General features: G+C 36.1%; 1 protein-coding gene across 2 annotated transcripts in view; it reads right to left on the reverse strand.

Moving 5' to 3' along the window:
- AFF2 (ALF transcription elongation factor 2) overlaps window positions 1-27772 on the reverse strand; it is a 197575-nt gene that overhangs the window by 52428 nt on the left and 117375 nt on the right. For both annotated transcript variants that reach the window (XM_053472897.1, XM_053472896.1), the window contains exons 4-7: window positions 24058-24102; window positions 14401-14487; window positions 12751-12787; window positions 12048-12099 (exon numbers count right to left, since the gene is read on the reverse strand). In XM_053472897.1, the coding sequence (XP_053328872.1) occupies window positions 12048-12099; window positions 12751-12787; window positions 14401-14487; window positions 24058-24102 (221 nt within the window). The remainder of the gene's footprint in view (window positions 1-12047; window positions 12100-12750; window positions 12788-14400; window positions 14488-24057; window positions 24103-27772) is intronic.

Consider the following 27772-nt stretch of genomic DNA (forward strand, 5'->3'; position numbering starts at 1 on the left):
AGAAAAAAAAACCTTGTTTGCTTCTCACACTAATGGGATGCTTACAAGCGCTCTCAAGATCACATTTAATTTAAATTATATATTCAGAAGACTCATTATTAATGCTTACATAATATTTTCAGACCATTAGCATACATTAAAACAAAACCAAGAAACTCTTCATGATATCTAAATATAGGTTTTCATTTTTATGAGCTGCATTCTCATGTACAACTTAAATTTCTACATTAGATTTCTAGAAATGTGCCGGAATATTTTTTCACTTAGATTTTTCTCCACATTAAGGCATTTCATTTTGTATTGTATACTTGTACAGCTGAAAATTAGATGCTGCGTAAATTGTTGGCAATATATAAATAAAAGATAATAATAATAATATGTGAATATGTATAAACATATTCTGGCCACTCAGTTTTCATTTTGCACCGTTGATTATTAAGCCACTATTTAAATGAATATAAGGCAAAGGTGTGACATCACATCATCATCTTTGTGATCTATGATTATCTACAATCTACAGAATAGTCAGAACATAACTCATGGCTTACATGTTCTTTTATTACAAGAGCACATCTAAACTATTGTGATTTCTTGTTGTGGTTTTAAGTGATCCAGGTTCCCAGGCTTTCAAAAAGAAAAAAAACGTGGGTTTTTACAAATCCACTGGCAAGGTTAACACTATCCAAACACACTGACATATGACAAGAGAAGGAAGGAATTATCCCCTTTGTGTTTTTGGAAACATTTGTTCCTTAGAATCGACCACCCAACAACACAAAAGTTGTGTCTCTTCTCAGCTGGGTTTCTATTAACCAAAAAATACAAGGGCCGTGATGTTCAATCAGTCTGTTCACTCCGGTAGCTTATACACATTCACAGTGGGCACAATTAAATTCTTTTCAGAAGAAAATTAATGAAGGAATATACACGTATCTATGTGCCTTCTCATTTAAAAAGTGTAAAAAAATCTTAATATTTGAGAAATATCTTGCACATTATGATGTGGGAAGATACTCACTGCTACCTGATTTGGGTGTTAACAGGGGGTCCTAGTACTTAGGAAAGGATGACTTTTCTTACACAAGGTAAAAAGGTTTTCTTAATCCATTAGGGCAGGTTGCCAGGTTTTCAATGACATTATGTTCTGGAACGTTCTCTGAAATCACAGGAATGCTGCTTCTACTAACAATATCAGCAGTCTCCAATAATAAAACCACTTAAACTCATACCTAGTTGTATAATGCACAGCACGGACAGCTTGTTATTGTCCTAGAACTCCATGGTGAGCTTAGTCATGCAATATTTCCTTCAGGAGTTTTGGCCTCTCCGTTGTATACAAAACCAGCAGTTGGGAATGATGACTCAAGTTAAACCCAGAGGATTATATTTATGTTCTGTATCATGAGTCGTGGGCAAAGGAGGGAAAAAAAAGATGTGGAAATCTATAAAACTTTACAGAATAAGTTTGGTCTGTCATAGGCACGGTTGGCGCCAATACACATTGTACACGTGTTTATATTGTATAGCTGATGAGCTATTGTTCCATTAGATGTCACTGAATACGAAAATCTGACCAGGCCACTGCTACAGCAGTTGAAGAAAATGATTAAATACAATACAGGTCTCATATTTTAAAAATGAACAGAAATAATTTTAGTACCCTTGCTTGGTATTGTTTTATTCACTAATGTATTAAGGTTGTTAAGAGGACCTTTCTAGAAACCAAACCGGCCTATCACTTTTTTTCCCTCCAAAAGAAAAAACTTTTCATTTCCTGGTCTAACCCTGGCCTACCGTATTCAGAAACACAAACGATTTATCTGCACTTATAAAATAAAGGTTTAACAAATTTGTTAGGCACTAAATGAAGTCAGAACATCCAAAGTGAATCAATAATCTCAAAGTCTTAAGCATATTTGCCTGAGGGCAGCTGGAATTGGCCATTGTAGTGAAATGTATACCTGTATAAATATATTTAAACTTACCACGATGTGCTAAGCATTTACTACAAAACCATATGTATTTATAGCCTAAATTTTGTTTCTTTAACAACAATTCTGTAGCATATATATATATATTTATATATATATATATATATACAATAAAAATTACTATGATGTGCTCAGAATTCACTGTAAGACCATTCGATGATGTATTTCAATTACTCAAACGTTTAAGAGATATTACCAGCAATAACTTCTCACTAAATTTACTGTAAATTAGAATATGTATCAAAATGGCACCATAAATTAACATATTTAGGCAAATAAATAGAATGCATTAAAATATTTTATGGCATTGTCCTTTAAAATAAATTGGATAAAATATGTGAGTAGATAATCCTTATCATTCCTATTCTTAATCTTCATATTATTATTATTATATTTCAAGGATATAGCACCAACAAATATAGCAATCATCAATTGCTCCATTTGTTATACAATTGTGAAATACTTAAACTTGATAGTAAATATAAAAATACAACATTTTATATGTCTCCTGTATAATTTTCTTCGGTTTATATCTATATATAGAATGACCTGCCTACCATCCCTCCAGCTATGGTACAGTATATTTAAAGACAATTGTTTGCATTTTACAAGAAGGTTTGCAGAAAGTAAAATATGACTGATTCGATATATTTCCCCCTAATAAACATTCCAAAAATAATAATTTGATGGTATCTCCAGAACTTTTTTCCTGCTCATAATGGCAGGTTGGCTGAATTGGGGACATACGACTAGCCACATCCAATATATATATCCCAATGCTCCCAACCACCAAAAAATCAAAGGATGCCACCTGATGGACCTGATAATATATGATATACAGAGCCTCTGTGCTCCTTTAGACTAAAATCAAGTGGGTACCCATGAGAGAGGGGAAGCTTGGTCCTCTGGCCTTTAGGCTAGGTGTGCAGTGTATGCAGAGAAAGTTTTTATCACACCAGCCTAAAAGGCTGGGGCTTCCTTGGGGAGCACTCTGTGAACCCGTCCAGATATTTTTCATGTATATTAATGATAATTTAGCTCAATGGTCCTCAGTACACCTAGCATACTATTCTTCGACATGTAGATCTTATTAAGAATATTAACAATGTAAATAAATGATTAGTGTAATTTGCTCACTATGTTGATATGGTAAATCCAACTGAACAAAGCTTAACAACATTCATAATTTCATATGGGAAATGCAATCAATTAATATTCTATTTTCCATGATCTGTTTTTATACAAATTCAGAGACAAAATGAAAATCTCTTGAGAACGGAAGATTAGGGGTATATTTCAATGATTGCTTCTTGAAATATAGTCTTCTAATTAGAAGTAAGCAAGATTTTTAAATCAGTGACTTGGTTATTTAGTTCTTCAAAGTAAAGGTCACGGCTTGGAAAATTACTGTAATTAATGATGCAAGTAACAAATGTGTGCACGCACAGGGAGTACTCAGTTTTATATAGATAAGTACAGTGTGTGTATACATACACACACATATTTATTATATACTGTAATTATAAACATATATACATACTGTATATAAATACACACTGAAGGCTACATGGAGCTCTCCTTCTCAGGAGTGGCTTTACAAAGGAGCTAGCTACATTTAGGCATACATGGGGTGGGCTGGAAGTAGAAGATGGATCGGGTGCCACTCTCCTGCCTGGAAAGAGAAAAGTGACCCAGAGACTTGGGGAAGCAGTGCTCCACCGGGAGACACCCCTCCACTGGGGGTACAGGCAAAATTGGGAACAATAGAGACTGGGAGTGGGTGGAAAGTAGGAAGAACCAAGGCACAGCGGGTATGACCAAATGCTGTCCCACTGCCTGGAGATGCTTCACTCGTAGACTCAAAGTCAAACCTAGCAAGCTCCCTAGTCTGTATGTATTTATAGACGTTGTGTGTCCAAAAGAACTGCAGGGGTTTGTAGCTGACCTCTTCAATGCTGAAGTACACGACTTCCATATATGTTTATAGTTAACCTATTCGGTGCTGAAGTGCAAACTTTGCATGTGTGTATATTTAACCTTTAATGCTGGAGTGCAAACCTTTGTGAGAATAATGGCATAATGTAAACAATGTGCAAATTAATGGGTGGGTATGTGGCACTATGGCTGCTATGCAAGACACTGTTACTATTATACTGTGTTTTTCGGTTTTGAATTTGACAAAACGTTTTAGGGCTTGGCAGCTCTAGTCTACTAGACTATACATACAGTCTGGTTAAGCTGCAGATTCTATATATTATATATATATATATTATGTACACAACCATCTTTTCAATACAGCTCCCATCCACACCAGTTTCTAGATAGTAAAGGGTGACGTGGCTTACATTCTAAAGAAAAAAAAAATAGTATCTGCGGTTTCCCGTCCTAGCTTTCAATAAATTGGACCTCCAATTAACTTAGGTATCTGTGCAGTTCTTGGAATTGTACTTCACAGAATCTGTCCCTGATGTCATACACCAGTTGTTTGGATTCATAAGTGCACTCCATTTTTATTATATGCTATACAATAGGGTATCATAATTCCTCTACCTACTATAACTAACAAGAATGTGTGGTATATATCTTCATTGCACTTCCACACAGCAGGAGACAGAGACTAACCTCATCTGTTACTGGAGTCCATACTACACCTCATCATTCATCTTAATATGTCTATAAATGGTACATGCACACAGATGCCTATAAAATGCCCACATATGTTCAAAACTGAAAACATTTTATTAAATGTTTTATAAAAATCCTCTGTCTTTATATGTTTGAAGGATGTTGCTGTCATTCCTTAGGCACAGTCTTTTATTGAGACATTAGTGACATCACATACTCTGAACTGCTTACCATAGTAATTGGGGAACCAAGGAGCCCCACACAACAGCAAAAAGAACACGTTTTGGAACCACCAATGCTGTGGGCTATAAGATAACTTATCATTAAGTAACAACTAAGCATGGGCTGTTCACACACCAATACCATACATACTTTAAACATCGTATGAAAACACATGCATAGGGTCCTCTCTTATCAGTCTTGGCTCAAATTTAGGTTGTAATAGGTTCTACTTGGCTTTTCCTAAAAATATTTCAGTCCTATTACCCCTTCTTTTAAAACACTATGTACTTGCGGTGTACATGTGCATATATAAGGTACACTCTCTTATGGATAAACTACTGACATATGATAACGGCATTCCGTACTAAGAACTTAAAAAGTACAGTGATTTAAACAGTGATAAACAGTTCCTGAAATTTACAAGTGAGTCACTGGTGAGAAAGCATGAACTTTAAAGAAAAAATAAAATAAACAGATTATTTCTGGAAACATATCCGCATCGATAGATTGTTTTTTGGACAGATATCGGCACTGATGGGAATAGATCAAGACTAGACAGGAAACCAAGGGTAAATAAGGGCATTGAACAAAAATTATAAATCTGGCAAACAAGTCAGTTCTGTGTCATTGCCCTAAAGCAGCGAAGACACAAAGGAAGTGAAACATTCATGTTGTTACAATATTTTTTCCTTTAATTAACCACAACAAATAATCCCTGTTTAGAACAAACATAATTGGGTCCTGCAGTCACACATGCTGAATATTTCTCAATGGCATGTGTGCTTCTAATACGGTGTACCAGAAAAAGCAATTGTTAAAAAGTAATGCTACAGTACCTTTTTTTCACAAAATAGTCTTAGCTCCAATTAACTGAGCTAAATAAGTCAAAATGATCTTCATATAAAAACTTAATAAATCCATAAAATAATAGAATTGTTCTGATGCCAAATTAGCGTTTAGAGAACAAAGGGAAATGCACATAGCTTTAGGATGAAACAACTAATGAAGACATACTCATTGCATTAAGCTAAACTGGATAAACATAAACTGATCTGAAGATCCAGCATAATACATTCAATTATTTTTGTTTATAAACACAAATATATCCACCATCATCAATGAGGAATAATTATAGAATTTGTTTCACTGATTTAAACTGCTTACCTGCTTGACACTACAAACAAATCTGGCGGCTTATATCTTGTTATAGAAAAGAAGAGAAAGTTAATCTCCTAGTGGAACATAGACTTTTTCATTTAACATGACACTCCTGATAAAAAGAGCAACTGACTTGCAATTTTTTGGTGTTAAGATAACTGTGTTGAGGAAAAGGTCAGGCGTGCGTAGCTTCCCCATCTGATATACTGGTGATATGTTCCTGCCAGTGGCGTATTTACTTTGGTGCAGCCATAGGTCTAACCCAGGTCAGTTCCACCTGCCGTCTTCTACTCGCCTCTGTCCTTTCTAGTGGGTGCAGGATATGATGTCATATCCTGGCGCTCCGCTTTTAAAGCAAGCAAGGCATCACAAGAAACTATAGAGGCCTACCTCTATATTGTTGATCAGTGATCTTCCTTTTAACTAGCCAATTGACTAGTGGCATTATAGGATGATCAGACTCCCTGTCATGCGGCAGAGGGGCTGCCTAAGGCACTTGCTATTCTAAAAATGAGGGAGCAATAACCTATAACTATAACCATGACCAATAACCATAATCCATGACATCTGCTTCATTAGTTAAAAGCACTCCAAGGAGGAATGGTGGGTTTTGGTGGAACCAAGCATGCTGCTCAGGGATCTTCATATTAACAAAAGCAAACATTAAGTGCATTAAAAAATACCCCAATGCCATCAGGACTCTACACACATGGTGCTTGGGGTTGCTGCTATTATATTCAAAGCAGATAGGACCACATGAGAATTTCTGTCTGCCTTTCTGGTCTGAAGTGGTAAAACACTGGCCTTTAAAAAATATATATTCTCTGTTTAAAAACATCAGAAATTCTTATGTCTGGTATATTCTATGAACAACTGAATACCCCCCATCCCCCACATCATTTATCCTGTTCGCTTCATTACAGGAGGGATAATCAATGCAATATGTCAGTACGTGAAAAAAGGTTTCTGCTCCTTTTGCACGCTGGACCTTAATAATATTTCACTTGACTGCCGAGACCTTGGTTATAAAATAATAACTTTATGCATTAAAATGATCATCCCATTTTGGTTTATATTAGTTTCTTAATTTTAAATGTGGATAGGATGTTATTAGAGAATCCCAAGCCACAGAATAATTTCTGGCTCTTAGCTATGCAAAGTACAAGGGACTAGAAACAAACCATTTATTACGCGTCTTTCACCATAAAAAATCATAAACAGAGCAGTAATATACATTTTAAACAAAACCATAGACCCTTTTACAACCATGCTAATATCGGCTCTTTTGTCTTGACAACACGTTTTGTGGTGTATTACATGAAAGGGGAATGCAATTTCAAAGACAAATTCTTGGAACATTTTATTAAAATATTTTTGTCTTCAAATTTGGGTTCTGCTCAGTAATCATTAAAGAGGCTAGAGTTACCAGTTATCACCAAGGGCGCAGGGCTATATAGAATAATGTGCAACTATTTGATCCCCTGAACTTTATGCTAATATATAATCCAATATACAACAATCATTGGCCACTGTTCAAGAAAACTTGTCTGCTATCGTACGCAACCAAATTATCTCTTTTTTTTTTGTATCCTGTAATTGAGTACATAGTTCACCGTACCTCATTTGCAGAACTCAAGAGTTTATGGATAATATTTACCTTCATTTCCAAAAAGACATAATATCCACTGACATTTAGAGAAACAATTCACAAAGATGTTTTGCTTAACACATATTATTTCAATTACGACCTCCTCACTGAACAACCTTAACTCAGAGCTCACTACAGCGGGCCACTGTTACGTTCCTTACTGTTATTACAAGTCGTCGTCCGACTGATGTTGCTATGGTAACAAAAATATAATGCAGACTAGGCCAAGTCTGTTTCAATTACATTATAATTTTAGATCAGGAGGTTGTGTGAAACCTATAAACTGTGAAATGTGCTTAAATGTGGTAACAAACAGATTCTTTGGAGCTGAATTGTCATGTTAAAATGCATTGTAACGAGTTAGTATTGATAAACTGCATTATGAGACCTACAATAAGCTCCAAAAGACAGAAAGACATTTAACTGGCCACCCTTAGCATGCTTCCAAATCTGCTTGTTGGTTTTGGTTGAAAAAAAAAAAACCTTTTTTGAGCTCTTCATACCGGCATTTTTGGGAAAACCTTTCATTTGTATAGTATATGTTTCCAGATATTATCTTACAAATGTGGATATGATTTAGCATTATAGATCAGTTTGTCCTTGTTAAAGATACAAATCTAAAAAGAAGTCTAAAAACACATTTTAAAACATTTTTCTGTGTTTCAATGGCTAACTGCCATGGGAAAATCAAACAATAATAATTTAGTGCCCTGCGACGCACTGCTTTCTCACATTCATGTGATGTATTACGGCCTATAACAGAACCTTGCCAAGCCTACATTTCTTCAAAATGAACTTCTCTCTAAAGTGCAAGTAAATTCTAAAATAATTTCAGTCCAAATGTTCATTAAATGTGGCCAGCATATTAAAAAGTCAGATATGTACTCTGTTAGGGTTTCCAGGGGTCGCATTATGATTTTTTCAATGAAATGATTGAATGATAAAACTCAACATTTGGGTGTTTTCCTAGACCCATAATTTATGCATGGTATTTGTACAGATTCTATCTGGAAACCAGATATTCTGTGCAGGGGCCATTATGCGTGTAGTGAAAAGAAAAAGTGATACACAGGGCTTCAAGGTAATAAATGGTATATACTGCTTCTGTCTCCACTCACCACCCGCTGTGGCAAATAACAAGGTGCTTTTTGCAGTATAGTTCTCAGTAAAATTCAGATGATCAAGAGACCTCTATTTGTCTCTACTTCCTAGTTGTTATTTCTGCAGATTCTATCTGGTAACCAGATATTCTTGTTATATTCTCATTATGCATGTAGGTCCAGACTGGGGAAAACAATGAAGCCCTTGCACTTTAAGGCCAGCAGACACCTAATGATGTAAACGGGGGTCACACATCATGTTTTTATGCTCATGTACCAGCATGAGTATGGGTCGCTGTCGACCAGCAGTCCCATAGTTATCCGGTGTGCCAGATGGCAAGTCTGGATCTTTAACTCACCCAACAGTGAGAAAACTATACAAAGGATCAAATGAAATGTTCATTGTTTATGGCAAATTATTTCTCATAAAAGGAAAAAACCAAGGTAACACAAGTAATAACATGCCATATGCGTTTCATGTTCCACAGCGCTTTCTCTTAGGAGTAGCATTTTCTGATGAGTTATGTGATGTTGTAAATGCTGATGTTGCATCTCCTACCTGAGCGCTCCCACGGGTAAACCCATACATGTTTTTTTAGTGACTGCGTGAATATGAATCCTTATATGTAGCACATCATTATATGATCATTACTGCGGGTTTACTTATTTTGTAAGTACTGCAGCTTCATGTTATGTCATTTCCCACCAATGGTCCAGAGGAACCTCCATCCTTGGCAGAACCATCTGAGGTCCCTAAACCAATACTTCCGTACCCTCGTTTCATTGCAGAAATGCCACATCTAAACAATGAATTACAGGGCATTGAAAATGCCGGGTGTTGCCGACGGAGTCTAAAGATGAAAAAGGAGAGCTAGATGTGGTTTCATTTCATGTTGTGTGTGTTTGCTAAGAAACAGAGAAAGGGAAACAAACATTCACAATCAATAAGTAAAGCTATATAAGAAAAATGTGTAGAAGAAGACCAGTTTGATACCTTGGCTATACTCTATTGGGCCATTCTTGTTGGGTCATGGTTGACCAGAACATTAGGGAAAAATAAATCAAGATTATTGGTACTCAATGTAAGTGCAAGAACTATTGTTTGAAAAATTCAAACCATGAAGCTGATACAAAAAGCTTTTATCTTTATCTGAGCTAAAGGGAATGATATATTTCAGTTAATGGTAGAAAGTACTAATATGCCAAAACACCATCAGTTAAATCCTCTTAAGAGTTTAGTCGGATCTGAAATTCAGCTTTCAAATGCTCTAGTAAAATATTACCGTACATTTACCCTAATGTTTATATGAATGGATTCCACCAAACTACCAGAGAAGTGTATTGGGAACATCTTAAGTTTAGAATAAGTCACCAATTTGCATAATGTTCGTCGTACACATAGTTATAGTCCAGAAAACTGATATTAGCAAATAACAAGATATGTTTTTGGGTTAACAATCTTCTCCACAGTCTGTCATAAAACACTTTATTCCTTCGGGAAACCTTGAATGAAAACCAACATTGTGATTTGAGCGGAAGGAAAAAATATCAGAGAAAAGTCAGACATGGAGGGCTTGTTAGCAGATGAAAGAATCTTGTTCATTCTGCCACTTGTAAAATTGCATTTGAACAAGTTGCATTAGTTTGGCTTTCAGGATATTTGAAAGATGTTAAAGGCCCTGTCTGACTAGGCAATACATAATATGTCACAACAGGTAGATTATCTATTTATCTATATATATCTGTCTTTCTCTCGCTATTGGAAATATTGTTAGACAAGCAAGGATACATCATAGGTTAGAAATATGTTCCTTGAAGAGTTTCACACCCTAAAGATTAGGCCACTGTAAAGATATAAGAAACCCAATTTTACCCCAATAAACCCAGTGTACCACAATAAACGTTCCTTTAAAATCCATAGAACTCTGAGGCCTGATTTAAACCAGACCCTTTTTCTAAGAACAAATTGAAGTCGAGTTGGTGACATATCTGGGGTTAGTGATAGGAGGAAAAAAGTGATCTGGCAGGTAGTAAATTCCAAGGTAGACTTCAGGACCCCAGTAAGCATTTGTGTTAATAGCAATCCATGTAAGATTAATTCCTCCAACATTTCACGCTGTAGTCTAATTAATGTATATAACTCCAAATAAATCCCATTAAGCAGTACATTATATATAATGAATTATTAGATTATTAATTATATATAGTTATATAATTATTATCAATAATAAATGATTATTATCAGTAATATTATGATTTATTATAAAAAAAATATTTAGGTATATTACTTATTTACAAACTAGAATTTCGGCCATGTAACTTCTTTGCAAACCAAAAATAACATTCCACGATTTAGAGTACTTGATTATACAACATTACCATAAATTCAAGAAACAATATGACGTTAAAAAGGAACATAATTTCAATATTGCAATGATGGAGGTTTATGATTTGTTCACTTGAAAATATTGCAAGCACAGTTGATGGATTATATTTTAACATGTTTTGCTTTTAAGAAGCCAACAATACCACAGGAGGTTGGAGACAATGTATTACGTTGATTCTAAAATCAATATAATGATTAGAATTAACTCAAGCATTAGTCAGTTGTTGCAGAGTCTGTCGATGCAGAAAGCGGTAATAGCATTAAAATACCTGTGATAAATTACCTAAGCTTAAGCATGCTCTTTGTGGACTAATAATTAAAAGGAAACTCCATACCTTCCTGTCAAAATCAGCTACACTAATTATAAGCAAGTTGAATGAACAGAAACAATATGTATAATAATGAACAAGATGTGTAATACACCTCATCTTATCATTGCCATTGGCTTAATGTCTTAACAGCTATGATCTTCTGTCCTTCTTTGTACTCCAGCTACAAATACACGACTTTCAAGGTAATTCATTAGTAACGGTCTTTAGAGGAAAATCAATTTATTGAAGGGATGAAATAGCAATTGTTTGTTGATGTCAATTTAGAGCATCCTGTATAATATAATTTTTTTTTTCAAATCTAGTATTCTTTTTTACATTACATTATTGTAGTAAGTAATTTAAAGGCTTCTCAAAGACTTTGTAGATATTTCGCAAATATTTTAGCTGGTGATGGCAAGGTGGTAAAAAGCTGGCTTTCTGAATTATAGGCGGTAATGTATTGATGGTTACAGGGCTGGCTGAGGACACTAACAAAGAGGTATTTTTGTTAGTTCCACAAGATCTTTCACCATATTTACATACGTAGGTTAGAATACCCAAACTAACATTACCAAAGGCCAAAACACAAAAGAAAAAATGACTTACGACTTTTGTGGAATAGATTTTGCTGCTGTTTTACTTGTAACATCACATCGTTCTAGGAAAAAGAAAATAAAAATAATAGTAAGTTACTGAATCTTGCAAAAAAGGCTAGCTTTTAATCATACCTGGGAACTCTCCTGGTTTGACCTAGAGATCTCCGGGTGAAGCACCGGTTCTCCGGGTCAGCACTCGAATCCTCCGGCTCGCGGAAGCGGTCATGACACGCCCCGCTCCCTTCCCAATTCCTAACCTAAATGGGGTGTTTCCTGCGATGTCAGCGGGAACGCCACCGACGTCAGTGGGCAGTCCTGGCCGTGTCCGGCAAGGGAAGGCTCCAGGTAGCCAGAGCTCAGAAGTTCCCAGGTATGCTTATAATGTGGCATGATCTGAGTCTGGGTTCAAGTCGGGGCAAATGCTCACCAAGTAGAGTTGCACATGAGCCATACTGGATTTGCCTGACATATAAATCTATGCTTGTACTCATATGGATACACATAAGGGCACAAGGAGTTTGAGCCTGACATTAGACTTTTTTTAGACAATTTTTAAATTGTGCTTAAACCACCATACTATAAAAAGCCCTGCAAACAGCACGCATGACAACAACCTTGAAATATCTAAAAATTAATATAATACTGATGCTAAAAACACCCTGTATTGGTAACACAATATAATTATGTCAGTGAACGATGAACAAAGGACTTACTTTGCATGCCATATCCTGAGGTGAAATGTTGAGAATCCTATAAAAAAATAAACATCAGTAAATGAAAATAGTAATCTGCATATAATGTAGATATAAAGATTTGCGTTACACAACCAAAGGCTTATGCACCGTGTTTCTCTATCAATCATGTTTAACATATCTAAAATTCATAAGAATGGAGTAGGGATTACATGATAAGGATAAATAAAGCAGGTTATGTAAGGGCATTACAATTTAAAGTGCTGTAAAAATATATTGCTAATCGCAGAGTGCTGTGACATTATAAAGCTATTATTATATGCTGCTTGTAATCATACACGTTCTACTGAACCTTGTCGCATTTTATCAAATTCTTTGAAAGGAATACAAGATGATGTAAGGAGAGCATTAACTAAGTAGTCTGTATAGGGAATATATTTGTTATGAGAGAAAAGGGAAGATAAGTGTATGCTAGCACATTATATGCAAATAATCACTGTCATGCAAAATGTCTATATTCAAGGAATAACAAAGGCATGTTAACAGAAAAAAAAGTAACTTTTTATTAGGCCAGATCCTGTCGTAAATGTTATCTGAAAACCTGGCCAGGCTCCATCATAAAATCAGTGAAACATGGAGAGCACACAAGAAGGGCATCTTAAAAGGATACAGATGTCCTGTCCTGGGTACCACGCACTGCGGTCACACAGGAGACAGAGCATCTCACATAGACAGAGGGGGAATTCCCATAAGAATGGGAATCTGAGAGTAGATTTTGAATTTCCTTAAATTTTGGACAATGGACTGGAAATTCCCATTGTGTTTTATTCTTGTTTATTTTTATTGTGTTCTGTATGTATTTTTGACTCCTTCTTCTTACCATTATTTTTGTATAAAACCATTTCTGGTGACAATTTTACTCAGATTAACTATAAACTTTTGTGCTCTAATTTTGAATTCATAGTTTCCGTGAATAGCCGGTGTTTATAATGTGCTACTCTTTTTCTAATTGGAAAGTTTTAGCATTTTTAACTAAATTGGGTTTTTTTGTACTCGGAGTAGCTCAGGGGGTTCCCAAAGCCTACTAAGATGTTTTTTAAACCTAAAATAGAAATTGATGGAGGGCAGTAAATAACATTTTGGGGTCATGTAGTCGCTCAGTGCCCTGCAGCAAGTGGGCCTGTGTGCTGGCTTTTCCCATTAACCCGTTCATGCTCTACAAGCTCCCAGTGATGGCTCCTGTACAGGCATCTGTGGCAATCACTACTTTGTCATTGACTGAAATGTATAAAGATATGATTTGGAAGTATAGACAGAATTTGTTTTCTTTAAGCTAAATTTTGTTTCCGTGCTTCAGAGACTAACTATACATTATCACAAAACCATGGTATGTTGGGGTACCTGTTTCACCATCTGACTTTATGCTTGCCTCTTGTTAAAGTGAAGGGTACAGTTTGTAGGGGGCATTTATCTCTTTTCTTATATAGTGTAGTACAATAAAGATAACGTTGCCATTATATCTACAATCACTTATTAAAGGTTACATATCAATAATCCCTTTTCACCATTATCTTTATATTACAGTGTCATTCCTAATGTTTGTTTACTTATATGTAGTTGAAAAGCCAAATTTATTAACTGTGCAGAAACAATGAGGGAACATGATCTTACCTTAGTGGGTATGGAGAACTTGGTCTGCTCTGATTTACATGGGGTGTGGATTGCCGTTAGCGGAGGAGGCCAAGAATGGGTCATTTCCTATAAAACAAATGATCATAAATAAGATGTTATAGGTTCATTATTTCACAGCTCTAGTGTTGATTATTTTCCATGTTTATATTAAATTCGACAATTCTATTTTTAGTTGAATTAATTGGCAGCTGATGGCAGAACCTACATATTAAAATCACCTATTTTCTCCTAATCCCTTTTGTCCCTGCTCGAACCAGCTTCCATTGAAAGGAATAAATAATTTAATCGTGGGGAATAATCATTCAGATGCTGAAAACAGCAATTGGCATTCGTCTGGTATACAGATTGTGGGTTTCTAGCATGTTTTTAAAACAGATCTATCAGTACCAAAATCCTGCATTATACAGTTTGGCGCACTAAACCTGGAGTTTACAAGTTAGACAGCCTTTTATTTACTTAATTTATCTACCACTTACGTGTCACCACCTCTGCCTCTATAGATCAACTGGGTTGCAGGGTAATTTAATTGAAAAATTGATAACTGGTATTTATATAGCGCCTTTCTTCCACTGGGACTGAAAACACTTTAAGTGCCCATTCTTGGAATTAATAAATCTGCAGTAGAATAATAGATGTCATTATTACCCAAACAACAGCACACATTTATTGACTTCAGAAGGCTGAAGGGCTATGTTGACCCTGCCAAGCTTTGAACCTATGACCCTGAGGTTTTGAACAAGCGTTGTATTTACCATCAGAGCTATCTTATCAATGTAATGCAAGAAAACGTGACAAACCAAACATGAAGTGCAACTTGTCTGTTAGCTAGAACTTGAGAAGCTCCTACATTTAGCTGTCTCTGTTAACATTCCAAGTCCCTCATCAATTTGTGTTGAGCTTCCCTCTACAGAAATTTAACAAACATTTGACCAGTTCTGAATCAAGCTTAGGATTGTGTTAATATTGCAACCCACTATATTTCAATATATAAGTTAGGTGTCAACTTGAATGTACCCCTAAGACATTTGTCCTAATATTTATTTAATTGAAATATACTACCTTCATGAGATCATCTCCCTCTCTTTCTGCTTCCATTCTAGCTGTTTTGTTACACTGTCATAAAAATGACTCCCAAGTCCCTTTTCCTACTGTTGCTACTGCCAGTATGATACCATTAACATTGTATTATACATTTGAAATGTTATCACCATTAAGCCACAGCTACCACAATTTAGAATTTTGTTCATTTAGGCTAAATGATTTGCCATTGGCTTATTCATCGGATTCATTGTGCTATAGATTATTAAGGGATAGTTCAATGAAATGGGAGTTTGCAGTAAAGTTTGCAGGGAAGTTGTGCCTTAAATCGTTAACTATGCATTATAAAGGGTCACCCACAGTGTAATTTCTCCTATTAGAAGGGCTGAAGTGGTCCTCTATAATGCTACATAAATCAGTAAGATGACTTTCAAGAAATCTCCTGTCATTTTATTATATTAGCTTCTTGCAATGTTCAAGCCTCCTACAAAGTCTTGTTTCATTTGTGACATCAGTAAAGGATCTATACACCGTATGACCTAAAGCATATGGACACCCGCCTAATTATTGAATTTAGGTGTTTCATCCACATCTATTGCAAACAGGCATATAAAATTAGGCACATAGGTAGCCATCTCCTTGGACAAACATTGGCAGTAGAATAGATCATACAGAAGAGCTGACTTTAAAGTGTGGCACATAGTATGGCACCGTTGCATCAAGTGAGTTTATGAAATTTCTACCCTGTTAGTTTGCCGTGGAAGAGCACAGAGCCCTGAACTCAACCCCACTGAACACCTTTGGCAGGAATTGGAACTTCAATTGTGAGCCAATCCTTCTAAATCAGGGTTAAACATGTTCCCAAACTATTTGAGAATAACGTAATTGTACAAACGGGTTCATCGATGCATGTGATATTTGGATTTCTGTGGTAAAATGCTATTTTCTCAAAACAAAAGATTAAATATTCAAACCCAACCAACTTATTGGCTCTTATGTTAACAAAGTTGTATGATGAAGTAATATAGGCACCTCCCTTTTAGAAAAATGTTCAAAGTCTGGTAATTAACAGCATGTGTTTCAATATTTTGGGTTTGGTCTTGAGTTCAAGTTAAAAGGATTTTATTATTATAAGCTCCCAGGTACTTTACAGACCATGCAAATGTTTCAAGGAGCGGCACATATTATTTCTATGAAGGGAACAGTTCATGACGTTCTAGTAACAGAATAGGCCACTTTACAAACATATTAAAGAGTTTTAGTGTTTTGGGCTGCATAAAATAATTAGGCTATAAAATCTCCAATAGTAAAATGTTCTAATTGAAAAAAAAAACAAGTAAAGCTTTTCCTCTGAGGGCATTCGTGACATTATGGCTAACAGGGTATACAAGCACCTTTGAAGATCTGTAGAGTTCAATACATGATATTTATAGTTCTAGATTGAAACTAATGTTGACGTAGCTGTTCTTTAAAAGAATGGCAAGATATATACATGCAATAGAGGTTTCCAATGGTCCAGTTCCATTAACTGTCTTATCCATCATCAGATACTTTGCCAACAACTTGTTTTAGCCAATGCCCTCCCAAGAGGTTGGCAATAACCGGAGGACTAGCCTGAAGCATGAGAGTTAATTACCCTAACCTTCTGCCACCCTTGGCTTTGCGCCAACAAAAAGACAGAAGCACATGGGTGAATCGAACTCAAATATTTTGTTCGTTTGGACTAGCAGTAGCATCCTCCGTAATCTGTTTGAGAAGTGCTCTGGCACTTAAATTTCAATTAGGCAATGACAGTTACATTAAGGGTTCTCCGAGTGGAGACATGGGGTTTAAGTGTCTTTTTCATAGTTTGTATTTTATCACCAACACTCAGCTCAGATATCAAGCTCCTCAGTTCTTAAGAGCTTAGTCTAGTTTATTCCAATGATTTTTGTCCATTGTCATCATTAAGGTGCCTCGGGGCCCCATTTGAGTCCTAAACACAGTAGAACAAGCTTAAATGTGGAAGCATTTTTAATAGCGCCATTTATCGTTCTTAAAAAAAATGTTACAGCAGTTATTTGTCACCATTTGTTATAGCAGCAACTGTTATCCCCATCGAACTATTATTTAGGAATACTGCAAGCATTAAACAACACACATTCGCAGTTATATTTTAAAGCGATTTGCTTTTTAAATGTGAAGATTTAAGGTACTAGGATTGCTGGCTAAGCTCAGGATAACATGTTAAGGGCCCAATTGAGGACTGATGTTCTTCAACTGCTATTTTATTATGTACACAGTATAACTAGAAAAGGTATTAAAGCAGTTGCCAAGCCTCCATGGTACAAAGAATTCTGTCTTTGGAAGTCTATAATTTAAGCATTTCTTTTAAACCACAAGATTTTTTTTTCTGGTACAAGGAAGAAGTCTACGTTCCTGGCTTTATCGGCAAAAATAGGTCTGCAGTATGGACAGGCAACTACATATTCTAGAAAATACATATTCCAAGTGTAATATAAATAAAGTATAATAATAATTTGTGTTGCCTATGGTATGTGTAGTTAGTTTTTTGTCTAATTAGTATTTGTATTTACAGATCAGATACACAATGGATCTGTAATGTATTTGTTTCTGCAGTAGCAATATTTAGCCAAAATAAAGATTCAGGAAGGTTAAAAACACAAATACATCTAGAAACATAGAATTTGACGGCAGGTAAGAACCATTTGGTCCATCTAGTCTGCCCATTTTTCCTGATGTAAAGAATCAGACTTTATCCAGTCCTTGGCCTCATCTTAGATAACCATATAACCATATGCCCATAAGTCTCATGCATGTTTAATTTCCCTTACTCTTCACCGCTTCTGCTGGGAAGTTGTTCGACTTATCTACCACCTTCTATGTAAAAAAAATATATATATATATAGATATATATATATATATATATATATATATATATAGAAACAGCTAGAGAGAGAAAATAATCCGTCAAATTAGGGTAACATTAACCAATATGTATCCAGACATACGACACCTGTTATGTTTTTTCAGAACGTTTAATTTACTAACTCACAATAATATATTTTTATATATATGGAAAGAAAAAGTACATGAAATACATATTTGAAGATCATTTTAGCCACAAAGGCAAATGTATTTATTCCTGTATTTTAATATTACTTTAATACTTTAGTCTTCTAAACCCTCAACAGTAAATGACACCCACTAGATATTTATTCTACTGGTGGTCTTGGGCACGATCCACGATCCACTGAACCAACCACAAATTACATCTGTGACATACAAGCCTTACAAATCAGATCTGTGGGTAGCCTGCTGTGATGTACCCGGGACCATGTTTATTAGCCCACCTTTCAACTATTTAAAAAAAAAAAACTGGTTTCACCCAAATATCGTAGAGTATAGTATATTTCTAAGTAAAACATCCAACCTTATGAATCATAAAGTCAATAAAGTCACAATCCAAACATCAAAAATAATTCAAATAAATCATCAGAGATGTCCGCAGAGTAGTTTTGATGGCCTGTTATGATCTGGTAAATACGGATACTTTCTTGTCCTGGTATAGTCATGGCTTGCAAGCACCCATGCTACATGAATTTAAAAATGAATAAAATGCTAGTAAATTCTCTGCCGATCATAATTGTCTTATCTTCTGTACCAGTAAGATCTTTATCTCAGTTTATAATACTAGGGGAGATACTGAAATGAAATGATGATTGAAAACAGAATATGAAGTCCCAAAATGCCATTTGCATTGAAGATACAGCAAGGTAAGCAATTAGGTTTTAGGTAACTGTTGAATAGTTTAATTGGAACTGTCATCCACAAATGTATTAATGACTCGAAGTATCATTGCACCGTCGAGCAATGGACTCCACTAGACCTCTGAAGGTGTGCTGTGGTATCTGCACCAAGATGTTAGCAAAAGATCCTTTAAGTCCTGTAAGTTGCGAGGTGGGACCTCCATGGATGCATCCTGGTGCCGTGTGTTCTCCAGGTAACGCACATGTACCCGGCCATCCACGTGATGTAAAAGAAAATGTGATCCATCAGACCAGGCCATCTTCATCCATTGCTCCGTAGTCCAGTTCTTATGCTCACATGCCCATTGTAGGAACTTTCGGCTGTGGACAGGGGTCAGCGTGGGCAACCTGACTGGTCTGCACAGCGCCATACGCAACAAGTTGCGATGCACTGTGTGTTCTGACACCTTTCCATCAGAACCAGCATAAACTTTTTTAGCTACAGTAGCTTGTCTGTTGGATTTGGCCACATGGGCCAGCCTTCACTCCCCATGTGCATCCATTAGCCTTGGCCGCCCCTGACCCTGTCGCTGGTTCACCACTTTCTCTTGCATGGGCCACTTCTGATAGGTACTGACCACTGCAGACCGGGCCATCTAGCCATCTAGCCATCACAAAGCCGTTCAGATCCTTACACTTGCGCATTTTTCCTGTTCCTAACACATTAACTTTGAGGACGAAATGTTCACTTGCTGCCTAATATATCCCGCCTACTGACAGGTGCCACGATAACAAGATTATCAGTGTTTTTTACTTCACCTGTCAGTGGCCATAATGTTACGGCTGATCTGGGTGTATATAAAATATATATGTATATAATGTATAAGTAATACTTTTATGGGGTTGTAACATTGAAATAACTTAGGGTGGCAATTAACCGCATATGTTCGCCGAGCAAGAGTGGGAAAGAGTCTCAAATAAGTTTAAAAATAGCTTATCTATCGTCTGTATACACGAACTCTTAAAACTGAGTTAATGTTTTTTTTTCTCAACTGTTAGATGATGATTGCATGAAGTCTGAAGGCACATTATGTTCTGCAATAGGGAATGTTTTTCCCTTTTTGAATTCCACAGACCTATTAGTTAGCATAACTGTGGTTTTAGCTTGTGAATTAAATCATATTCTCTGCAGCTCAATTTATTAATCACTGTTATTTCAAGCTAAGAAATTAGTATGATTGTGTATAATTATATATAATTTAAATAGTGCAACATGTTTTGAAGAAAACTATGACACAGAGCAAAGAGTCTTTAGCCATATATTGAGGGCACCGTTGATGCACTGCATTCTGGAAATAATTTATTAAAGATTTATGTAGGGGTTTAATTACTTAACATTATTTTCCTCTGCCATTTCTTAGGCTTGCGGAGAATTGGCACATGTTGCTCCTGTGTTTGTTTATAAAGAGACACTTGAGAAATAAGAGTTTATATAAACAGAATTTGCAGGCAGATTGTTGTCAAAATGACCCGGTGGATTAATACTGAGATAATAGAAATGTCTTTAAATGAGAGAGAATGGCAAATGTTCCTAGTAAAAAAAACAAAAATTGCACCATTAACAAAGCAGAATGAAGAAACCTTGCAGAAAGAGAATCTTGCAAAGGCTTGACCCTAGACAGTGCATAGAAAATGAGATTAAATGTGAATCTGGATAAAATAATTAATAAGGAGATAAAATATTTAAAGGTTGAATATTTCATCCCATTCCAGCCCAGCTACAATGAAATGTTTTTCCTGGCAGGTAAATTCAGCAAACTGTTGTTGAAAGCTGTCATATTGGACCTCCTTGCTGCAAAACGCTGAAACAAACTCCGTATAACCAAAAGTACAGTATGTAGACACCTGACCATCACACCTATATGGGCTTGTTGGACATCCCATTCTAAAATGATAATAATTAACATGGAGTCCCACCTCCCATGTGGTTATAACAGCCTCCAGTCTTCTGGAAAGGCTTCTCAGAAGATTTTGGAATTGTGTCTGTGGGAATTTGTGCCCATACAGCCAAAAAGAGGATTTGTGAGGTCAGGTACTGATGTTGGACAAGAAGGTCTGGCTTGTAATCTTTGTTCCAATTCATCCCAAAGATGAATAACAGAATTAAGGTTATTGTACTGTGCAGCCACACGAGGGAGAAGCCATTTTTTTTAAAATTCTAGCCCAAACCCTCAAAAATCCCCCCATAACCTTATCCCTCCTCCACCAAACTCTACAGTAGACACTATGCGTTCCGGTAGGGAGTGTTTTCCTGGCATTTAACAAACCCAGATTCTGATGCTGATGTTGCTTCCACAGGTAGGCTGGAACTCTGCATTAAGTGATGCTACAGTGGACAGGCAAATGTTACTAGCTACATGCTTCAGCAGTCGGCAGCCCCGCTCTCTGCTGTTATTGTGAAGTAGAAGCATCCAAGTGCAACAACAGCTTAGCCACAAAGTGGTAGACCACACATACTCACTTATATACTCAGCATGGTGTCTACATACATTAGGTCATATAGTGTATATGCAGTGATGTATTTAAAAACGAACCACCGGGAGAGCATCTTAGATCTGCAATGCTTATTCATAAAGGTAATGTGGCTTGAAGTGGCCATAAGTTCTCTTCTGGGTATTTTCTGATCAATGATTATTTCTGAATTAATGTTTTTGAATATTGCTATTGTTAGGACATCCTGCTTTAAATGGATAAATTGCTGTACACGCACCATACTATTTATCTTAAACATACCTTTTATGTGTCCTTCTCTTCATACCAAACCCTTCCTACCCCCCTTTCCTTCCTTGATGGCTAACTTTCCCAAAAGCTCAGAATGTTTGGTGGCTAGAACTTCATATTAACATAAAAATCATTTTTCCGGTCATGCTTTTCAAGTTGATGGACTTTTGTTATTTAAATAACCTTGCTAATATTGGTACTTATATAAATAAAATGCCAACATAAAGAGGAACTTTTAAAATAAAGATAGATTCTCCATAGCAATCACCACTTGCTGACCTCTGCTGAGAAACATGGAGGTAGCTCTGTTATAAACTAAAATTAAGGATATGATAATAGAACCACATCATATAATCATCTAGCACAAGAAACGGGGGTGCTTTATAGTACTAACATATGCTGAACATTCAAGTGTTGGGTAATGTAAAAGTTTCTCGTGAGTGTTCATTTAATACGTTATAACGGCATACAGCAACATCTTGCAAGGAATTGAATTGAATCTCATCCATTGTTTATAGTGCAGAAAAGTGATTAACTTAATCACTTTACTCTTTTTTCCCCCGATGCACTTAAAAGCACCAATACCGTTACAGCTCAAAATATGTTTAAAATGTACACTGCATGATTAGGATTTCAACAACAGACACATTCTTTATGGATTTAACAGACAGCACTGTGTAAAATACATGAAAGTGCCTCTCTAATGTTTGATGTTGAAATAAAGAGAACATCACCTTGTCTATTAAATTGTCTTCAAATCCTTAATAGCTTTCACTGTCCTGACTCTGACATGTGAATAGCATCCATTTTCCAGCCTCCAGCTTCATGTCATTAGGCTTATTGACAAACGGCTTAGTAACCGTCTGTTCCAACAATGCACGCCATTGTACTACCAAAAATGTGTTTGCAAAGGAAAAAAATCTAAATGCTACCAGATTTGAGATAAACCGTAGTTTTCCATCACTGTGGCTAACGAGTCATGACACAGAAATAGTTATAGTTTACGAAGATCTCTCCCTCTCTAGACAACAAACAGTAGATTACACACACACACTGACACACACACACACACATATATATATATATACACACACACTGACACACACACACATATACATATATTTATATATATGCATAAAGCAGCTTCACAAATAAATAGAAAAAGCATGTACCATTTAATATATACAATAATTTATTGATTTACTTATCTATTTAAAACTCTCTTCTTTTACTTTGTCTAATGACAGCATAATGTTGCTGGGTTGCTAAGTTACAGCTATTTGACATCATCTCTTCCCCAATGTGTTCTTTCCTTTTTTGACAGGTCCACATGATTCACTAGCCTCTTTGACTCGTTACTCATTTTTCCAGTGACGTCTGTATTATGATTTTAAATTCACATCGAGTACACTACTTCTTTCCTAACCGACCTCCCCCCTCCCCCATAACATCTTGAATCCATATGAAAATATGTAAAATGGTTGTCAGCTAAGTGAATTAGTAACCTCTACACACAGTTTATCTTTTTATATTACAGTTACAAGAGTAACATTTAGAATCACACATCGAACAGGGATATATATATATATAGAGAGAGAGAGAGAGAGAGTTCATATGTTGGCTAATACAAATAGGATGTAAAATACATGAATGTACAGGTTGCTCTGTATGCTTCTGTTTTATTGCGGAAAGTCTGCACACCACACTCGATTTTATCTGCAAATACAATATCTTTCATTTATTCTAGATAGCTCAGAAGAGAACATTCTTACTTAACAATGAAATGTGTGATGGGGAACCTTGAAGCAGGAAGCTGGAGTACGGGGATGGAAATAATTCTTCAACTAAAGTCAGTTGTTTTTGATATATTGAATTTTGAGACATATTACTCTTTGTATTATATTGATGTTTTTTTGGCCATACGTACAAGTGCTGTCAAAAAGAGCCTCGCTCCCCACTGTAAATCAGCAGAACCGTTTCTTTGAATCAAGACTGACATGGAATCCATATAACAACCAATTTTACAAGGAACTTCAGACAATAATCAATCACTGACTTTTATACTCACCCGTAAGATTTCTTCAACACAGCTGGCATCATTTGGAAGACTGACCTAGATAAGAGAAAATACTGTTAATCAATGGACACAAAAGTGCTAGAAATAAGGGAGAAAGTAAAAGCTACATTGGTGATGTAAATATGTTGATATCAGAATGATGCTCGAAGCAAGTGTGCTTTATATAAATGTGACATCGACTCGTAAACCCCAAGCTACAACGACTCATCCCCAATTAGACTTAAGAACCGCTTACGATCAAGTCACATATTGGGCGGCCGTTAATGGAAAACTGAAAAAGTATTTTGGGATTGTCTGAAGACAGTTGCCCTTTATGTTTAGTGAATTTAACGTTTTAGTCATTGCAAATGTTGTCATTGGCAATTAAGTCGAACTGTATCCAGGTTTTCATGTTTTGAGTCTCTGCAATCAGTTCTCTTTCCACTTCGTAGGTTTGAGCATTTTGTTAAAATGACCAACTAATCATACTTTTCCCCCACTTGTTTGTACAGTATTTAGCTTTGTTTGCCTTCTATCAGACTTTTATGTAATTTTTTTATTGACTGATTGTCAGCTAAGCGTAGTGACCACCTACATGTTAACTGAACACTTAGCTGCATGCTATTAGAAAGGTCATTTAATGGCCACTAAATCATTGTATTTTATCATTGCCTTGTATCTTGTGCACGAATGTCCGTGTATAAGCCTTTGTTTGACTGTTTTAACTTGATGTACGAACTTCTACGAAGACATTAGACTCCAGAACCACTTGATAAAATCTAGGCTAAAGGTTTGCCTATGCTAACAACCAGACCATTAGGTGCCAAGTTTTTGCCAAGTTTGGCCATGATTATTTCCTCGTATGTGGAATTAAGAACAGCCCAAGTTGCACGCCAGAAATTTGACATTCCTCCACAGAAACTATGGACTGACCTCAAGATTCAAATAACTTGCCAATTTCATGAACCTGCCTCAAAATGAAAACATTACATAATTGCATATATGTTTTTAACCATGGTTCAGCACTTCTTCATATATATTTAGTAATACCTGTAAGCTACATTTTGTGACGGGATTCTTGAAGTGCAATTCTAACCCTTTCCTAACATCCTTATTTCTGAATTATATATAAAAGTACATGTTAGAAGATTTAAAAATAATACAATAGAAACAGCCGTTCACGTGCCTAAGAGTCCGGTAACATATTCACAAATTAGATAAAAGCCTATGCATCAAAAATACTTATTTTTAAAGATATGCACTTTAATGGAAAATCTAGGTATCATTTAACCAGCTGTGAAAGACAAAGAAGTCTAATGTAGATTCTTGTAGAAACTCTTATTGTCAGATGTTTTTGATATTTTTAAGACCACTATATAGTGTGACAAAACCCTGTAGCTGAGGGCCATAAATGTCACTTCCAAGGATCATAAGCACAGTCTTCTAGGGCAAAAAGGCTCAGAAACACTGAATTTCAGCAGACCATGCTTTTTCTTTACAGGTGTACACAAAATATCACAAAACAAAATTGTAAAAAAAGAAAGAAAGCTTCAATTGGAGCCCTCTATGGCTATACTTTGCTGGCCCAGGCTAACCTGCCTTAACATCCACAACCTTTAACCACCCTGCTAGGACCAGCTAAGCCAGGGTCTTGAAAACCTTCTCCAGACAAAACACCCAGGTCCAGGCAGGTAATGCCTTTCCTTGTCCTTGGAGTACAGGGGAACCTGACCTCAACCTCTCCCTTCCACGGTCTCTTTGATTGTGAGGCTTCAGGGGCTCAAGCGTCCAGCACCCATACCCGACGAGGCTTCACTGAATCCTACCGACATCCAGTCTCTTACAAAAACTGGATTTAAAGCATTGGCCCACCCTGCACTCCAAATGCTCCACATATAATTTGCACAAAATCAACATGAGACATCCCCTCTTTTTTAGGTGTCACAATAGGTAATGATAAGAAGGAAACTGATCGGAAAAATACCAGCGTAGGTATCACCAGATCGATTTAATATTTTATTTTATTTATATACATTATCATAAACAATGCAATATGCTCAAATCTAACAATAATCCTTACAAAAGATGAAGATCAAAGAAGGAAAAAGGGACAGAGGAATAAATGGTTTAAAGCACAAATTAATAAACTTCAGCTACTTTGTAGGATTTCTAGGACAGGAGACAGGACCTGTCTACTTGCTATTGTCAATACTTTCCAGCTATTAGTCACAAAATATGTTGAGGTTTTTTTTTTCTGGAGGAAAATTATGGAACACAAAAAATCAAAAGATACATCTGTTTCCCCTGAATAAAAATATACAAATTAATGAAAAATGAGAAAGATCAGTTCAATCCCAGCTTAGTCTTTGTGGAGGATTAGAGGCCACATTTTAAGGGGTCTTTGATACAGTAAGAACAAACCCGAGCTTTTCCTTATGTTGCCTTTTTGGTCTATTTTCTACTGTATTCATACAAGCATGATTGAAGAAAAGTTAATATTACATGAACATCTGAGAAGTCCTGTGGTAATTTAATTTCAATCAAAAGAAAATAAATTCAGTATGGTTACATGGAAGACTGCTCTCATCAAATTTTATTCTAATCTCTCAATCCCTTTGCATCACATACTCTCCACTTTGACTTAAATTGGTGCTTACTGACAAATGTTAATCAAGTGATTTTATGTCTAACTACTTGTAAATATAAAACATTATGCCATTGATACATAAAATAAAATATGTAGATGTAACACTTTTTTTTAGAAAGCAACTAGGTTTATATAAAACATAAATAAATCAGGTCTAGCATCAGAAGCTAGTATGGTCATCTTGGTGAAGTCCGCAGCCTGGTTCTCAAGTATTAGTAACAAGTACAACCAAATAAAAAGTGTAAACTGTGGCAAGTAGAACTAGAAGGAAGAAAACTATCATTCAACTTATTGTTGAGTTCTCCCCCAGGATAAAATTAGGACATTTGCCACGTCTCTATCAAAAGGGGTAAAAATAAGGTGACGGTGTGCTGTTCTTAACAGAGGGCACCGGAACCCTAGTCTTTTTCTTCAGGGGCTATGGTCCCTAAACGTGACATGTAGAACCTTCTTTCCTTTCCTGGTAGAACCAAGTCAGGGCTGGATTAGCCTTTCAAATGCTTGGCAATACTACAAGTTCACCCAACCTGTAGACCATGGTTAAATTGCAGCGTTTGTATATGAATATCACATTCTCTCTTTTAAGAGAAATAAAAATATCATAACATGTAAAGTGACCTTTTTGGTATTCATGGTGCAGTTTTTTGTTGCTTCATCCAAGATTTAATGAGAAATGAAATTGGAGAATTATATCAAGACAAAAACTGTACACAAATCCATCTCTAGAATTGTTACCCAGAAGCCTCTTTCCATCCTACTCTATATAAGAGCTGGGGGTGGGGCTAGTAAAGGGATTGGTGCTGGAGAACGACAAATAGACAATAAGTGGTTGGAGATGTGCAGAGCATTAGTAGAAAATGGACAAAAAGTAGATCTAATGCTTTCTCACCTCTGGTGAAACTGTACTCAATAAGCACCACTAAATAAAAACTCACACAGCTTTCAGAATTTTGTCTCGAATGAAACTGCATTTGTATTGCATAGTAAATGGAAAATTGAAGAACACACACAGAGAACTGCAGCTTATGGCGTCTAACAGAATGCCAATTAATCTTAACGGCACTCAGTGTGCGGCATCAT

The sequence above is a fragment of the Spea bombifrons genome, chromosome 8 (assembly GCF_027358695.1).
Source record: "Spea bombifrons isolate aSpeBom1 chromosome 8, aSpeBom1.2.pri, whole genome shotgun sequence".
Taxonomy (NCBI): Eukaryota; Metazoa; Chordata; class Amphibia; order Anura; family Pelobatidae; genus Spea; species Spea bombifrons.